Source organism: Hipposideros armiger, unplaced genomic scaffold (assembly GCF_001890085.2).
Source record: "Hipposideros armiger isolate ML-2016 unplaced genomic scaffold, ASM189008v1 scaffold_85, whole genome shotgun sequence".
Lineage (NCBI taxonomy): Eukaryota > Metazoa > Chordata > Mammalia > Chiroptera > Hipposideridae > Hipposideros > Hipposideros armiger.
Genome location: NW_017731435.1, coordinates 2175097 through 2192596, shown reverse-complemented (window position 1 = coordinate 2192596; position 17500 = coordinate 2175097). Strand labels below are relative to the sequence as shown.

At 50.9% G+C, this 17500-nt stretch overlaps 1 protein-coding gene across 5 annotated transcripts in view; it reads right to left on the bottom strand.

Moving 5' to 3' along the window:
• Positions 1-17500, bottom strand: part of EBF3 (EBF transcription factor 3) — a 123303-nt gene that overhangs the window by 34253 nt on the left and 71550 nt on the right. For all 5 annotated transcript variants that reach the window (XM_019644149.1, XM_019644151.1, XM_019644152.1 and 2 more), the window contains exons 3-4: positions 5886-5967; positions 2211-2355 (exon numbers count right to left, since the gene is read on the bottom strand). In XM_019644149.1, coding sequence (XP_019499694.1) covers positions 2211-2355; positions 5886-5967 — 227 coding nt within the window. The remainder of the gene's footprint in view (positions 1-2210; positions 2356-5885; positions 5968-17500) is intronic.

The window sequence follows — 17500 nt, the reverse complement described above, 5'->3', positions numbered from 1 at the left end:
ATGGTTGTTTTCCCCTCGCCTGTGCTCAATACTGTAAATAATGTGCCTTGCTTTTTGTGAGCTCAAAGGACACGGTGGCAGACATCCGCGGCAGCAGCAGGGGGAATTCGTTTACTTGGAAACCATCAGCGAGTGTGTACACTGCTGGTGAATATTAGATGATTGGATAATGAGGTGTTAGCCAGGAGAGGCTGCACAGAAGCACAGATCTGTGGTTTATGGGGGCACTTTCTCCTTAAAGAATGTGGGACTGACTCAAAGCCAACATCCCACCCCTATGATATGTCCTAACCAGGCAGGAGGTGTGGTAAACAGGCTTTGGGAATGATGTGGCCAGCCCTTACAATGAACTTCCTAAGTGTGAGCTCTCTCAGGAAGTGACGGACGCATGGGGTACACATCGCTTTATTCTAGAGACAACCCTGTCTTGTTTTGTAGGGCACTTGAGAACCCTGCATTCATCACACACACACACACAGACAAAACCCTTCCTATTTATGACAAATGCCCTTTTCTTGAAGACCTCTATGCTGGTTCTCAGAGTCACCTTTTTGTGTTTTACTATGAGGAGTCACTTTCTGGGGTGGAACGAGGCATTCAATCTCTTTGCAAGAAAGTGGTTCGGTTGCAATGTTGATTAAAAACATTGAGAAACAAACATTAAAAAAAATGTTGATCAAGACCGCTTCTGCGAACAGCTTTGGATTAGTTGGGTTTTATCTCCAAGGTACCCACGAGTGGCCTTTATTTTTCTAAATGCTATATTTTCCGCTTAAAGTCAAATGCTTTTTCATGCTACTTACAAAAATAAATACTTGTGCTGTGCTCAGATCATAATAGCTCATTAGAGGAGGCTGATTTTGGACCCAGACTACAACCTAACACCAGAGGGCTGAGGGGCCCTCCTTGAACCTACCGCCTTGCGAGCTCCGGCTCTCTGGGGAGGCAGGGATGGAGGATGGGGACTCAACCTTCTTAATTGTGAACCTCATTAGTGATGGTTGCCAAGGAAAACACACACCCACCTCCAGTGCATAGGAAGGAGATAAACAGTACGTCACAGATTCTAATGACTCCGGCGCCCAAGGCGACCTTTAATTATTATATTTGCGTTCTCTTATACCTTAGTCATTAATGTAGAAAAACAAATTAGTTTATTTTTGTGGACCACGGCAGATTCATAAATTGTCTTCCAGTTTTTATGCCTGAATGGTATTTCATTCTGAGAATGTGCAGATGTTTCATTCATTTTCCTGTGAACGTGTCTGTCTGCTTCGAGTGTGACTCCTGACTTCGAGACCTCAGAGTAGAGGCTGTGTCTTAAAACCGCTTAGTTTTATGGGCTCCTTGCTCTAACGGATTTAAGCATGCTGCTTTGTTTACAATTCACTTTAGAAAAAAAAAAAAACCACCTCGCATTAACTTTCCCAACAATTCCTATTGGTCAGGCTCTCATGATTCATATGAAATGTTTTACAGAGGAAAAGGGTCTTCCTTTCAAGGGAAGTGACATATCGTGGGGACCTCTGTGAGCTGGCAGCAGGGCGGAGTGAGGGGCTTGGGAAGAGCCTCTGCGTCTGTGTTTCTGAGTTCTGACTCCAAGTCCAAGAACACTTTTCTCTGCCTGTCACTCTTACCAAAACTCTTCTCTTTTAATAAGCAAAACAGGAAGTCCATCACTTGGAAGCATTTGGCACAAAACATGCCGTTTTTTCTCACCCCTCCACCCTGCCCCCACCACAATCTCCCTCTCTCCCCCCCACCTCTCCTCCCCTCCCTCCAAGGGTAGGAAATGTCCCTTGAGTCCACTATGAGCTGATGGGACCAGGATGTAACCACCTACTGAAAGGTGCACAAAGCACCTGGGAATGGACTTCTGGGTGGGGGCTGAGGACAAGCCAAAATGAGACCAAATAAATCAAAATTTCAAGAAAAGCTCTAAGCAAAAGAAAGCTTAGAAACAAACAAACCAATACAGTGAAGGCTATGGCAGGGGTGAGGTGAGGGGGAAAGTTGGGCCCCCATGAAGGGACAGGCCGGAGAGGCCTCTGTCCCGGTCCACTCTGGGGGACACCCAGGCCCTGCCGGGCACAAGGGGTCTGCCCAGTGAGGGGGGCCGGGGGACAGTAGCTGGACATGAATCAACATAAAGGATGGTGCAAAGAAAAAGAAGCATCGCAAATAAAAAAAGACATGTAACATGTGCCTACCATTCTCCAGATAAGAAGGGGCCGTACCTTCTGACGGGTCTAGACGGCGCGCCCGGCGCCCATGTTTGGAGTTGTTGTGCACAAACATGTTGTCGGACACGGCCAGCACGTGGCCGTCCACGTTGACTGTGGTCGACACAACAACCTGCGGAGACGAAGCGGATGTGAAGCCGGAGTCGGTCAGGTGACAAAGCCCCTGAAACGTGGTGCTTTCCCTGGGCCGTCCGCACTGCCTGACAGACGGACGCGTGCTCACAGCTTCTCTGGCTCATGGGGGTGGTTTGGTTTGGTTTGGTTCGGACTCGAGATCGCTTCTCTTCAAAACCTGCTCCCCTAATTACAGTTTAATCTCCTATTATGCTAACAAGTGAACTCAATTCAGAGAAATATTCTTCTAGCCATTAGCTGCAGAAACACCCCTCTGGCCACTCATTTTAAAGCTGCTGTTTTGATTGATCTGTTCGTACCTATTGATTAGATAGTTTATCTAATTAAAATTAGTCCACTTGAGGCTGTCCTCCCTCCAAGAGTTGTGAGGATTCAGTTGCCAAAAAAGGCTTCATAAATCAGGAGCCTTCCTACGACCTACGTTCTATCATCAGATGATTCCCAGGTCCATTTTACAACTACACCCAATGTCTGGTGATGAACTTTTCGGCATCTGAAAAGGCCTAGTTGAATATGAATAGTGCAAGTGCTCTGAATCCCTTTCTCGAGGTTGTTGTAAGGACCCCGGCCTGCCCAGGGAATGTCCTCTCTGCAGGAGCGAGAGGTCCCCTCTCAGGTCCAGGCTTGGAGGGTGGCCAGGAAAGAGATGGTGGAAATGACCCCGTTACTCTCAGCTGCTTCCTGGTAGAAGCAGTAAAGGAAGTTGTGCACAGGGGACGGCCTTGCTGACCCCAGACGCCTTCCCAGGTGACCTATGACAAGCATTCCAGAGTGGCACACACCCCACCCCCCCACACCCACCCACCCCCGCCTATGGACTCGGGACGCTGGAAATCACCTCCCAGCCTGGGGGTTTTCTCTCACAGGGGCGGGTCCGTGTGGCTTGTTATCCCTATCAGAGTAGCTGCAGCAGCAAAGACGGGCCCAGGTTCAGTGTGGGTCTCGCAGCAGCACTTGGGGTGCAGCCTGGGCTTGGGGTACAGGGAGCCTGGCTCTCTGCCACGTGTGGGAGTGGGGGGTGGGACCAGCACCACAGAGAAACATATGGCTTGAGGTGAGCAGGGAACCGGTGGTCTCATGTCCACAGCTGCCTTCCATGCATAAAGGGACTATGAAAAGCCAAAGCTACGATGGACCTGAGTTAGTAGCTATGTATCGATATTGGTTCATCCGACATAGCAAATGCACCACGCAACTCAAAACATTCCTAATCGGGAAACCGTGAGGGGGGGCACCCAGGGGTCTGAGTACTTTCTGGAAGTCTCAGTGCTTCCTGTAAACTGTTCCTGTAAACCTAAAACTGCTCTCAAAACAACTCTATTAGTAAAAAAATTAAAAATAAATAAATCTTATTTTTAAGGGTTAAAGAAAGGCCAAAGCTACACATGTACATATGAATACATGTGTTAGTAATTGATCTTTCATTAAAAGAAAGAAACCCTCAGGCCCCTCAAGAAGGTTGCGAAGCAGGGGCGCTACCCCCTGCACCCCCAAAGCTGCCGCCTCAGGGCAGCTTCCATGAAGATTCTCTCCCCTGTGGCACCACCAAGACTGCTAGAGTCTCCACAACATCAGGCCCCTGAGCCTCAAAATGCTGTCAGTGCCATCAGGTCCCCAGGTCCAGGTCCAGGCCTCTCACCATCTTGTCTTTCATGCTGCATTTCCCAGGTGGGGAACAGGCTCTGACACCACTTTTGTGCCACCTGTGCACTGGCAGCCTCGGCCCAGAGGACACAGGGCTGCTCCTGCTGACCCGGGCACCCGCGTCCTGGCCTGTGTACCGGGCCCCGCCCTGGGAGTTGAGGGAACTGCACCAACACGTCACGTGAGCGTGACGCAAAGACACGTAACTAACACTGAAACACAGACTTGACCCTTTTAAAGTCCCTAGACCGTGCTATGCTAAAGAAACAAGAAAGGTAAAAATAAAATAAAGGACACTGGCTTTGCTCTGTCGTCTATATATAGGTCAGCCACCAAGGGAAAAGAGCACAGCTCGGCAAAGAGAAAACAGACAGGCCCGTGTTCTGCCTCTCGGCCGGGCCAGCCCTGCAGAGCACCTGCAAAAAGGTGCTGAGATTGTCACAGCGGCTGGAAATATGGTATAAGCCCTGACCTCCTGTTAAGTCCAGTTAAACCGTCTGAGAGGCGGGAGATTAGCTAAAGGGACTGGAGGAAGTCTTTCTAGTAGCTGCAGGCTCCACTTGTGACTGACTCTGTGTTGTGCCATAGGCGACGACTGTGTGACCTACACTCTGCTTGGAAGGAGCACTAGCAGCTGGGAAGCCTCGTCCAGGAAGACAGAGGCAGCCCCACTGTCTGCGAGGGGCACTGTCCTCGGCTTCAGACCAGGACCTGGGCGAGCCCCAAGGCCCTTCTCTGATTGGCTGGTTGGCTGTAAAGGCAGATGTCACGTGTTTCACTAAAAGACTGAAGCATACGTTAAATTTCTAAAAACACCATGAGCAATGTGGTGGCCAGCTCATCCAATCCAGCCATCATTTCCATGAGCTGCCAAGGTCCTCTTTGCTTGGTTAGGACCAGCAGCAGGTTGGTGACCTGGCCCGAAATATTTTTACAAGTAAAGCCAGCAAAATAGTCAATCCATCATACGTGCAGAGGACCCTTCGCCCTGAAGGAACCCCATAATCATTCACAATCAAAAGCTAGGAAAATATGAACTTGCTGATCATTTATCCGGGACCCAAGCAGCTCTCCACCTCTCTCCTCAAGATGAAACCCTCTGTGGCGAAAGGGTCCGCCCAGATCCAACAGCAGTCTAGGAACGGGGTGTGAAATGAAGGGCAAGGACAAGTGACAGCCCAGGGCAGGGGAGCTGAGCTGCAAAACGTCCAGGAATGTGCAGGGCCTGCCCGCATCCAACAGGGTGCAGCTCGCTTCAAAGGGGGCTCCAGGTCTTGACTGTACCCCACAGGTTGCATTGTGGCTCTCCCCCAGGAAAAATCAATCAAGCAACTGATCCCTAAAAGAAGGTTTCCAGAATGGGCTCCAAATCCCAGTTGGTCACGCATGGACAGCCATGTATAAGAGAGGGAATGGGCTGAGTTAGAGACTAATGTTCAGAGGACTCTATTTGAGAAAACTCTAAAACAGTCTTTCGAAACACGCCCATGAGCCTTACCATGGTAGGATGGATGTGAGAACCCTACTGAATCTACAGCTCTGATAACTCTGATTTCCAGATAGCTAGGGAGCCCACCCTGAGAGCACACCTTGTGGTGGGGGCAAAAACTCAGGCCATGTTTTCAGGGCTATGAAGTCGGTTCCTCGTGGGCCGTGACTGGACTCACTGAACCTGGGGTACTGAGGATGCCCGCTCATCTTTAAAGCATTTGGTTTAAGGAGGTCCTCCAGCGAACCAACTCCAGTTTGCTCCCAAGCCCTTGAGAACTAAAAGCCTTTGCTGAACATCCTGCAACATCAGAGAACTCAAATTTCATCTGAAAAGTCAGGACTGCGGTCCCTGCATCTTTGAGAAGCGTGTACCTGGAATCTCCGCATATCTCGAGGGTTGCCTGCATTCTTCAAACAGTTCTGATTGCACTTGAGGAAAAACTTTAGAAAGAATCTACAAAAATACAAAAAATGGATATTTGTTAGGATTATCAGACAAAAGACACTTGAAAGACGCACTTGCATGGGGAGTGGTGGAGATTACCCCACAGCCGCCTGCTAGCTGCCCTGTAGGGGGCGATAGGGCAGGAAACTCGGAGCGGGCGCCCTGGTTCTAATGGCCAGCGCGGAACAACCTCCGCGTGTGAAAACAGTCACTTAACGTTTGTCTGGACATTATGGGTTTCCAAGTTTTATAATAAGAACCGTGACTTGGAGTGGCCATTTCTTGCCTAGATCTTCGCATGACTGACCAGTAACCAATGAGGAAACATCCACCCCAGATGTGGGTGTCAGCTGCAGCAAACGAAAACACAGGATGCCTAATTAAACTTGAATTTCGGGTAAACAAATTTTTTTAGGAGAATTATGCTATGAGACATACCTATTCTGAAAATGTATTCATTGTTTATCTGAAATTCAAGCTTACCTGGACCTGCTGTATGCTACCTGGCAGCTCTAACCCCAGAGGGCATTGCTACCTAGGTTAAACACACTTTTAAAGATGGATTTTGAAAGGTACAACCCTTAAAAAAGGACTTGCAGCTGTTGTTTGAGGGGCCACAATGACATCCGTGAAGGGGCTACATGTGTTTATCAGGGAAGAATCAACAATCCTTGATGTGGCAATGCAACTGTTGTTCGGCCAGACGGGAAGAGAGAGGCAGGTGTACCCTGGCCACGCACGAGCCTGGTTCATTTCCCGCCAAGCCCTGCCCTTGCGTTTTGAGGCGTGGAGATTCAGGGGTCCTGACAGAGTGTTGAGATGCTGTGACAAAAACATCATTCCTACACACTTAGTGTCAAGTGCAGATGCTCTGGCTTACAATACGAACACTGGGAGCCTGGCTGTAACACCAACCATGGGGACTACAGGGGGTTTTGTCCCTGCACATCCTCTGCCTCATCTACCATGGGCCGAGGATGGTGGCGTCTCTGTGCCGACACGTGCTCCCAGCAGGTGTCTGAGCACCCTGTCCAGCAAGGCTGTGCCCAAAGGCCTTCTCCATTTCCTTTCCAAATAGCATCTGTCCTGCTTGATGATCATTAACTTTTTAGAAAGTTCTACACGATTGCCTCAAACTCACCCTCATGTTCAAGTTTCCTTGTTGACAACAATCACATCCGAAACTAAACAGCCTCAGCAGACTGAGGCCCGTTTCTCTAACGCCCGCCCAGCACATCCTGGGCGAGTCCGCCAGGGCAGAAGCAGCGCGGACGAATGGGGAAGAGAATAGGGGCCGCTGCATTCAACGTTCCCACAGACGGCGCGGCCTCGCTGTTTTAGGCCGGAATTTACATCTTGTGTTAACTCACCTCACCTAGACACTTAGCTCACAGTGCCTCTTAACGCCATCTGCCATCAGCATACAGTAAGTCACTTGATATTCCACCCACCAATTTTTCCTAACAACCGCTGTGCAATTAAACCCGCATGCTCTGCGGAGAGGTAAATGAGGTGCACCTGCGGCCACTCTGCCCTGAGCTGCATCCGAAAGGGCCTAACAAGGTGAAGGCGCACAAAGTTATCGTCCTGTCAGGCAATTAGGTTTTCACTTCGGGGACAGCCACGCGGTGCAATTATGCCACACATTACCACCCGGCTAATCTGAGCAGGCGCCGCCCGAGAAGCTGCCCGTCTGCATGGGGCCGTCTCCGAGGGCTCCTTTCATGACACGAAAGACCTCCCCCTCCAGAGGGGGCCTCTCTAAATTCCTCCATGTCATGGAAGCCACTTTCCCCTTCCACCTCCCAGGGAACAGAGCACGTTCGAGGTCAGTCTGACCGGCCACTGCCATGTGTGTCGCCAGGAGAGAGAGAGAGAGAGAGTGGGGCCTTCCCCATCGTCAGGTGCAGGAGCCAGACAGAGCTGGGTACGGGTGTTCTCAGGGGTTGGCTCTGGGGCAGGCCCGCGCACACACATACACACACATGCCTACTCACATGTGTGCACACATGCATACACGCACACACATACAATGTGTATATGCACACACACGTGCACACAGGCACACAGGTACACACATGCACACCCATACACACACTCATGCATGCACGTGCACACAGTGCACACACATGTGCACACACTCATTCACATACATGCACTCATGCAAACATGCACACACACGCACACATGCACTCACACACACACTTATTTTGGACGTGCTCCTACCCGTGTCTCACAAGCACTGTAAGGACTCGGGAAAGGTGCCTGGTGTGCAGCCCTGGAAGCACTCAGGTCCCAAACACACAAACCAAGTAAGGCACGTTTGCAGGGAAGGCAGAGCACGCTCTAGCTGGGAGGAAGCGGGCCTTGCACTTAACTTTTCACCCGCGTTTTGGTTACATTTCATTCAAGGATTCAAGGAAGCCCTCATAGGGTGGACGGCACAGTCTGGCCAGCACGTGACTGCGGACATCGCATGCAGCTATGTGCGGAGCACGTGTATATTTCCAACTAGCAAGTGCTCGGTGACCTGCACTGTGACGATGTCTGGGGAGGGGTGAGGAGACGGAATGCCGGACATGTGCAGTCAAATGGTAATTCTCATCCTTTACTCAATTACCCTTTAATTGGCTTTTTCCTAAGAACTATCTGACAACCACTTTACATATCTCACTTCCAGGGGCTGGTACACAAAGGATTTAATACTCTTGTTATGAAAGCAAAAATCTTTCCTCTGTCAGAAAATCTTTGCTTTAACACCAATAAACTCGTTATTACCGCTGCACATGGATTTGCTGCTCGATGCGCAGAGGCGATAAAAATTCTAACCTGTCATTAGTACATTATGCCTAATTGTGTACAGTGTGTTTCCCGTTGCAGCTGTTGGCCCATCATCAAAATGACCATTATGTACACTGATTCCCTGACCCTGTCTTTATTTCCCTAAAGAGTCGTCATCTTTCACAGTAGGTACCGAAGTAAATCAAGCTTGAAATATGGCCTTTATTTACTTGTTTCTCCCAGGCAGGAGGGGCAGGCAGCAGCTCAGGGCACACTGCACACCAGTCCAAACTCCCCAGGAATGTTCTGCTCAGAAAGGATGGCGGAATCTTGGGCGGTCCTGGGTGGGGATTACGGGGTGTGTGGGGGGGGTGCTCACACTACTTTTGGAGTCAGGTTTCCTCTTTCAGGGCGTTCAGGCAGAAGAGCTGGTTCCAGCGGGCCCCCCACCCCGCCGACTCGGGAGCACCCTGTAAAGATGGACGCGGGGCCTCTGCCTGGAAGGGCAGTGACGGGACAGCCAGGTCCAGCAACTGATACCTTGAGTTTGCGCTAGAAGTCCCCAGGCCCGCCCTCCTTGCCACAGGGGCAGTTACTCCACTGCTCTGAGCAGAGCTGCAGCAGGGCTGTGCCCGCTGGAGAAAGATGCAAGCTTGGTCCTGCTGGCACCTCCATCCAAGTAATCCGGAACAACTCCCGCTCTAAGCAGAGGAACCGAGATGCCCAAAAAGGGCCTAAAACAAACAATGGGGTCGCCCATGTTCAGTGGCGCCCACTCTGGGTGTCACACACGACGGGCGAGCCCCCACCACAGCAACTAATATCAAAGTCAGCTCCCTTTCTGTGTGGTTAAGCTATGAATTAGCTCATTTATATTTACTTTTATGAAGCTGATTAACCAGAGCTTCTCTATCTGATGAAAATCATTTTAATTGTAGTGTTAGGCTCCTGTGTAATATCCATTACGTTATGAACTGTTTAAATTCTACATGGGTATTGTGTAAATTGGCCCTTTGTGAGTGAGCAGGCAATTAGGACCAAACAGCTCTCCTTTAAGCGGCTGTAGAACTTTGTGGCGTTGTTCAGGACAATCAGAAACAAAGGAGGCTGTTTAATTGTAATTTAATGGAATATCAAGGAGTCCGTGGCATTAGGCGCTGGCAACACAGAGCAGGAGAGAAAAATTAGCTGCAATTATGTCTGATTAGAGCGATCCTTCTCAATAATCAGCGGCCCTGACAGGCCACGGGGCTCCAGTGGGTTCCGGGATGGCAAAAGGTGTTGGGCAATATTAGGGCCAATGAAGGGGATATTAGCATAGCTAATTACAGCAAAACCCGGAAAGGGGGCCTCTGTGTATTGTAATGTGTGGAATAATTGGCCAGGGCCGTTATCAATTACGTAAGGAATGGATTTGGTTTGTCAGAGAAAAGCTGAGGAGACGCATTTCCTGACACCATCCCTCTCTCCCCCCTCTATCCGGAGCAGCAAAGAACTTGCCCAGTTTTGTCAAAAGGGGCAACTCACCAACACGATGTTGCCGGCGAGGGTTAGGAGTGAATGGCCCTGGTCCCCACCGCCTGTCCTGCTGTTTCTCACCTAACGGAAGCCATTCACCACGTATTAATGATCTCCTTCCCTCTGGTCAAAGGAGAACTGGATTGTCTCCTCAGAAATGCAGCGGGCTTGCTGTGGGCGCCCTGGTGACCGAGGAGAAAGGGGGAATTTGCAGCTGTTTTAGCGGCGTGCCTTTGGCGTGTGGCTAGCGCGCGTCTGAAAGCACGCGTTCTCAGCATCTCAGGAGCCCTGTATGTGGGGGCTGCTTTTCTTTTAAATTTTTAATTGTTACTTTTTAGACTGTTGCAGGCTTGCTTGGTCTTGCCAGTGCTTGAAAGCCTGAGTGACAGGGTGAGTGTCCGGGTGAAGACGCGAGCAGGCTCCCTCGGCCGCCGCCTCAGCACAGGCTCAGTGTCGCTCAGAGGAAAGAGCCCTGGCTGCCCACAGACCCCTCCCGCCAGGCCTAGAAGACAGGGCCTCTCTTCTGCCCTCAGTGAGGGGAGATACGGAAAATCTGACTCAAGAAGTAACAATATTGGTATCTTCTGCGGGAGGGGGAGGGGACGGGGAGGCTTCTCTGTTTTAAGGCACAACTCTTCATAAGCAGCAAACTAACATGGTGATGGAGGGGCCTCTGTGTCATCAATCAAAAAACCCAAGGCGCTGGCATGTGATGGTGCCGACAGCTTGCGCAGGGTCCTGAGGTCCGCAGACACCCCATTCCAGATCAAGCCCCCACCGTTTTAGCTACTGAATCCAGAAAGCAAAGTGAGAGACTATTTTAATACGTAATAACCTTAACAAGGAAAAGCGAGCACTTCTAGAAAACCAACCAGAAACCACAGCTGTAAAAGTGACTGCCCACTGGTGGGTTCAAGGGGCTGGGGACAGGAGTGGGGAGCGGCCGCTTAATGGGCCCACAGCTTCCTTTGGGGGCGACCAAGACATTTGGAACTAGGTGTTGGTGGCGGCTGCACAACCTTGTGAACAAACGTACTGAATGCCACTGAATGTTCCCTTTGAAATGGTTAATTTTGAGTTGCGTCAATCTCATTATAACTCCATCACAGCACAAAAGTCCCCGCCCCCAAGGAGACTGGGGGGTGGGGGGAACCCCAGAAAGGGCCGGCCCTCTGGGGTGTTGGCAGAGCTGCAGCCCTGACTGGGTGACCGCGCTCTTGGAAGGAAATAGTTAAAGAGTCAAATTAAAAGATAGAGCCTTTAAGAGACTTTTCTCTGACTGATAAGAAAGTGAGCGGCAGAGTGCTTCCTCGAAGTCCCTGCTAATTACTGGGAAGTCCCTGAAAGCAGGGGCCGCAGCTGCGCCGCGTCGTGCGGCCATCCGTCCTGCGGTATTGATTCCTGAGCAGCGCTCGGCGATCGGGTCCTGGTGCTCACACACAATGTGCTTCCTTCACAAAACCTGTAATGAGCAGTCCCCATACTAAGCTACATTGTGCTGACATCAGATCTGTGCACCCAGATAGTACACAGGTCAATACGTATCGGATTTCCAAAATGCGAGGGTCTTAATGTCAGGCCTCTCCTTCCCTCCCACTCCTGCCATTAGCGATTATGGGGCTCACGCTCTTTCGTGCCAGACAGGAGGGAAAATCTGGTCCATTAGTCTGATTTATTCTTCAAATATGCCATGACAAATTGCTTTAACACCAGACTTATTAAATTCTTGTACATTTCAAGTTATGGGTCTCATATACTTGTGGTGGTGCCTACATGACGTCATCACGACGGGGGGCAGGAGGGTGACGGTATTGAATTTTACAGCTGGGCCCACATGTCCATGGTAAGGGGCCCTCCTCCCCGCGAGGGAGGTCTGGGCTGCCTGGCCCCCCATGCTGGGTCCCCGCGCTCCGTGGACGCCATCCCCCGGCACCCGTGACGTCCTGCACGGAAATGCAGATGGACGAGGATTTGAAAATATCCGCGGCTTGACTTGCAGTTCAGCGCCTGCTGGCCTTTGTCTGGGGGCTGTGCTCCACGGCAGCAGAGCCTGTCTCCAGTGGACGAGAGCTATTTTACTTCCCTTCGCTGGAGTAACCACACTGCATTAACAATATTTGTACTACAATCGCCCAGGGACCCACTTCCCAGATTCTATCACTTCTTTATCTCCTGACAAATACCTCACTATCGAACATTATTAGGTTTAGAAAATTAACCCCTCAGAGTCTGGAGCCCCACTAGGCCCCACCGTCCCTCCAAAGAGCCTTATCGCTAAATTTCTGCTATAATGGTTTTTCTTTTCATCACAATTTCAGCAGTGGCTGTCAAGAGGCACTTATAGATACCATGATCTTGTACTTTTGCAATGATTCTCATTAAAATGATGCCAAAGAGATCTGATGGGGTTTAATAGCTTTGCCGGCCGCGTCCACATCCGCTTCCAGAACTGGTCCTGCCAAGCCCTCCTTCTGGGGAAATTTGTATGACTTGCATTAAACTTTTCCGGGTGGTTTTAATGCGTTCAGATAAGTAAAACCCAGGTAGACACTCGCAAAGCAAATGCATCCCAGAGCTCCACGCTCTGTCAGTTACCCTGCCCGCTCACTGTCAAGATTCTAGTTAGTATTTTCTGTAACTGCTCCTGATACTCCGTGATAGTTTTGATAAGGTTATCTGTTTAAAAGAAGTCAACTGCACAACACAAAAGAAATGTGAAGTGCACTATATTTACACCGGGGCTCCTGTTTCAAGTGCCTATCTTTCTTTTTCCCCCTTTACCTATTTCTCTATTTCTAATGGGCGATGCAGCCCTGACATTATTTCCCCAGCAGATCATTCGCGCTGTCAATCAGTCTGTATTTTGTCTTTCGCTGCGGGCTCATTAAAACAGCTTCCTCACTCCCTCTGGACACTGCTCCATTTGCCAGCTCTGATCACGAAGCTCCTTGCTTAAGAAAAATGCCAGCATCACTTGGCTCCCATCAGATGCACCCGTGACTTGTTGCCAGCTCCACGGGAGGCACTCACAGGGGCTCGGAGCGCGGCGATTAAGCGCCGGTGCTCGTCCCCACGGCGGGTTCCCAGCCTCTCCCACCGCACGTGTGCGCGGTTTCAGGAACCAGAAGATGACGGGGCCGCTCTCCTGGCCACTGGGATTCCTGCCGGCTACGGAGATTGGGGATCGTTCTCGAAACAGGCGGGAAGTTTTCTGTGGTTCGTTTTTTCTTTCCCTCCCCCCCCCCTCAACCCATGTCCAAGTGGGAAAGCGCTTGTTCATCTCTCCCGGCTCAGATGCTCGGTCCCTCCCCAGCCACGCCAGCCTGCTTAATTAAGAACTATCTTCTTTGTGGGTTGAATTATTAATAAAAAAAAAATCCCATTTTAAACCAAGCCTGAGCTTGCACACAGGACACTGGTGTCGAGCCTGCCTGTGCCGGCCTCGCTACCCTTTTAGGTCCTGATTAAAAACTTATTAAAACATTATAAATGATTAATGGGGGCACAGCTCTGAGTGGCAATTATTAGTTTTAATGCAGGTAATGCAGCTTAATGAGGGGGCACATGTGTGCAAAGCTTTAACTTCATTACTCCTGCGTGTCAACAAATACAAGAGAAATGTGTGTCCAGGTCATCCATTACGTGGAACAGCACCGGGCCTTCTCTCTGTGCCTCCCTTTGTTGATGAGCCAGGGGCCATAAATTAATCCCTTTCTGGGGCTCAGGGAAGAACCAAGGTGTTCAAATCTGGCCAACCTGGCGGGGCTCCCCGCACCACGCAGCTCCACATGTGAACACTCCTCAGAGTTGCTTTTCCGGAGCCCTGGCACAAGGGAATTTTTCCCTGGAATTGTTGCAGGTTGCCATTGTCCCCGCTCAGAAACGCACGCTCCCGACCTTCAGAGCCAATCGGGCTGCTTTCCCTGCTAGTTTTGAAAGGTTTGCAGAGGCTGGGCTCGGTCCTCCCAGCGCCTAATTCGCGTTCGCGCGGCTTTTCCTAAATATTCCGCCGCGCCGCCCCTGTCCTTCACTCTCAGTGCCCACCCCCTGCAGCATGGACAGCCTGAAACACAGAGCACACGTGCGTGTCTCCTGGGGAGGAAGGCATCCCAATGCCGGAACACAGACACCCAGGGAAATGGCACCCGGCACCTGGCTGCAAAGATGCCGGGGGAAGCCCAGGGCCGGGAGAGGCTGCACGGTGAACGGATGCATTTAGGATTCTTCCTCAGAGAAGCCCAGACAAGTCGCCCGCCCCCACCTGGGGCCCCTGCCCCCGGGCCTGCACACAGCCCATACCTGGGGGTCGGGCGTCTCGGCCCAACTTCTCACATCACCTTTTATTTTCTGTTTTTGTGACAAGCAGCTAGATCCAGGCTGATCCCCACTATCTGTTTGAAGAGTATTCAGGACTATTTGCATCATTTTATCGCTAATGTATAATATATGGCTCTAAAGTGAGCCCAAGCACTGTCTTGTTACTGAGCATAAAAAAGTGAGGGCAATAAAGATGCATTAGTCCTCTGAAGCACAGCGGCTATAATGCAAGCAAGAAAGGTTGCTGCTCAGAGTTAAGAGGCAACCTTTCTGCCTGGCTAAGACAATGGAAGAGTAAAGAAAATGTCAAATCAAGAAAAGCTGGATTTAGAGATGAGGCAGCCCAGAATGACGCTGGTGCCATATTTTGTGAAACTATAATGCTGTTGGCAGGAAAGATCTGTGTTTCTGATTCATCTAGGGCCGCATGGCAAAGCTTTGTCAGTCTGCGCAAGGTATAAATAATTCAGGGTGAGGGATGGCAATTACAGGGCCCTGCACAACCAAAATGAATATTTTATGAGGACTAAAACTGCTCTGGAATGAATCACACACATGGAGTCGCACACACATGGTGAGTGGGCTCACACATGCCAGCCCCAAGGAGAGAGGCGCGCGGCCCCTGTCTCCTTGCAGGGTGGTGACTACGAGCCCCGCGACTGGCAACAAGCACACACGGCCGGGCTCGCCAGGCCGGCCAGGGCTGCCGCCCCCATATTCCTGAGAAGTTGCCCAGTCCCTAAGGGGCCCAGCAGGAAGCGCGGGGACCACGCCACGGACTCTCTTGGCCGAGGCGCCCCTCAAGTTTGCTTTGAGATGAGCCACTCCCAAGCAGCAGCATGGCTGTGCTTACTGTTTCAATCATCCCAGCCACTCATAGGTGTGAGCTGCGACCCTGCTATGGGTGAGGTGATCGGGATTCTGGGACCAGGACAAAGGACAACCAGTTTTGTTGTCCTCCACGACATTTGGGGGAGCTGAAGGGAGGAGGGGACATGGGACCAGCGTGAGTTTTTCATTTTCCTTCTGACCGGAAGCACTCTACAATAATTCCTCTGTCCCTGGACCTAAATCTTACCTGTACGACCCCGGGCCAACTGATGGGAGGCCAGGACTGTGGCTTCTTAGGTCCCTACGCCCAAACTCCCACGAAAGAGTGGCTTTCCTCACTTCGAACAGCGGACACTGCTAATGGGGGTAGGATTATGCCAAAGAGATCTTTACAGGCTGAAAGGATGGTTTCATCGGTTACATTTCCTCCAAAAATGCTCCCTGTGAATTGCTAGAACAAATAACAACATTGTTCGCGAGGCCGAGAAGGCCAGTCCCACCGGTGAATGGCCATTGTGTTTGTCCAGCTACTGATACCTGGGCTTTTGTGGAGGAAAGAAGGCCGGGGGCCGTGACATCAACACAGCACAAGCGTCCCTCTGTGCAGACACCCAGAGTGGGCCCTGGCCGCGGTGGGAACCAGCACCGGGTCCCTCGGAGACGTGTTCCTTAAATCCAACTCCAGTGCGTTGTTTATGAAAACAAGGCTATTAGGGATATTAATAATTTGATAAATAGGGATTTGCCCTTAATTATTCATGAAGAACATTTGGCAACAGTAAAATTATATTCGCAGAACAGGTTTATAAACCAGCTAATTATAAATTAAGTATGCAAGAGAAAATTGCTAACCTTGAAATTAAAATATTTTACGATTCTGAAATTACAAAAAAAAAAAAGGTAAAGAACTATCAAAACCCCAGTGCAAGCAGAGAGTACACAGGACTCTACAGATATGGTGTGGGCCAGGGCAGTGACAGCAGAGAAAGTGGACCAGGAGTGACCCCCCCGAGCCCCCGCAGCCCTAGGAGGGGCCTGCAGACAGCGCCCCTCCATGCGTGCTGCTCAACTGCAACTTTCCAAGCAGGTAACCTGACCAGCACCCATCCCGGAAAGGCAGCTCAGCATCCTCAGTGAGCCCCCCGCTGCTCTCTGCAAAGCACAGAGCATGTCACCTCTGCTTGTCGTCAGTCCTGGTCCGTGGGCAGTCCAGCATGTTCCCATTGCTGTGCCACTGCTGTGCTTGGAGCCCACAAGGAAGCCCTCGAATGCCCCTCTGCCCCCCCCAGCTCCCCCTCACTGTCCTCCTGATGGGGCAGGATGCACCCTGAGCCTGGGCTTTAGAGGGACAAGACCGGTGCCGGTGGCAGAGAGGAGCGCAGTGCCGCGAGTCTCCACTAGAGGGCTTGCCACGGAGGCTTCAGTGGGGAGTGTGCAGATGCCCTCGTGCCATCAGGACTCAGCTCCTGTCTGCAAACAAACTTGGGACAGACTCGTCCTCTAAGCTGGCTCGTCCCACCTTACTCTCTGCCAGCAGGCCTCCTTGCCAGGGGCTCTGTCCACACCCACCCAGCCACCACGCGTGACCTCTGCAGGCCCCTGGCAGCCAAATGGCCAGCAACACATCCCAGTGGGTTTTACAAACGTCTTCTTTACTCCTATGATAACAGAAGACTTGGGCGAGTCTTTCATTCACTTTCTAATGACCAGACATCCTCACCCTGGGCAGATGTTAAAAGAACTGGGGAAAGCCACCAGGATGAATTAACTGCAGAATATCCTGTTTCTTAAAAAAAAAAAAAAAAAAGCCAGCCATATTCCTTAACTCCTTTCCCCATGGCTATGTCACATGTGTGAAAAACGCCAACTGCAGCCACTCGGCACGTGCGGAGGCCAGCCCCTGCCACTCTGCCTGGTTTACTCTGCCATCATTCAGTGGCTCCATGGGCTCCCGCCACGCTCCCGAAATCAAAGACAAAATGAGCAAAATCCACCCAAGTGCTTTTTCTCTTTTTGGTGATGAAGAGTCTTGACTTCCCCGAGAGTCAAAAGCCTCATTAACTGCTCTTGTAACAGAGAGCACGGTCCAGGGCCC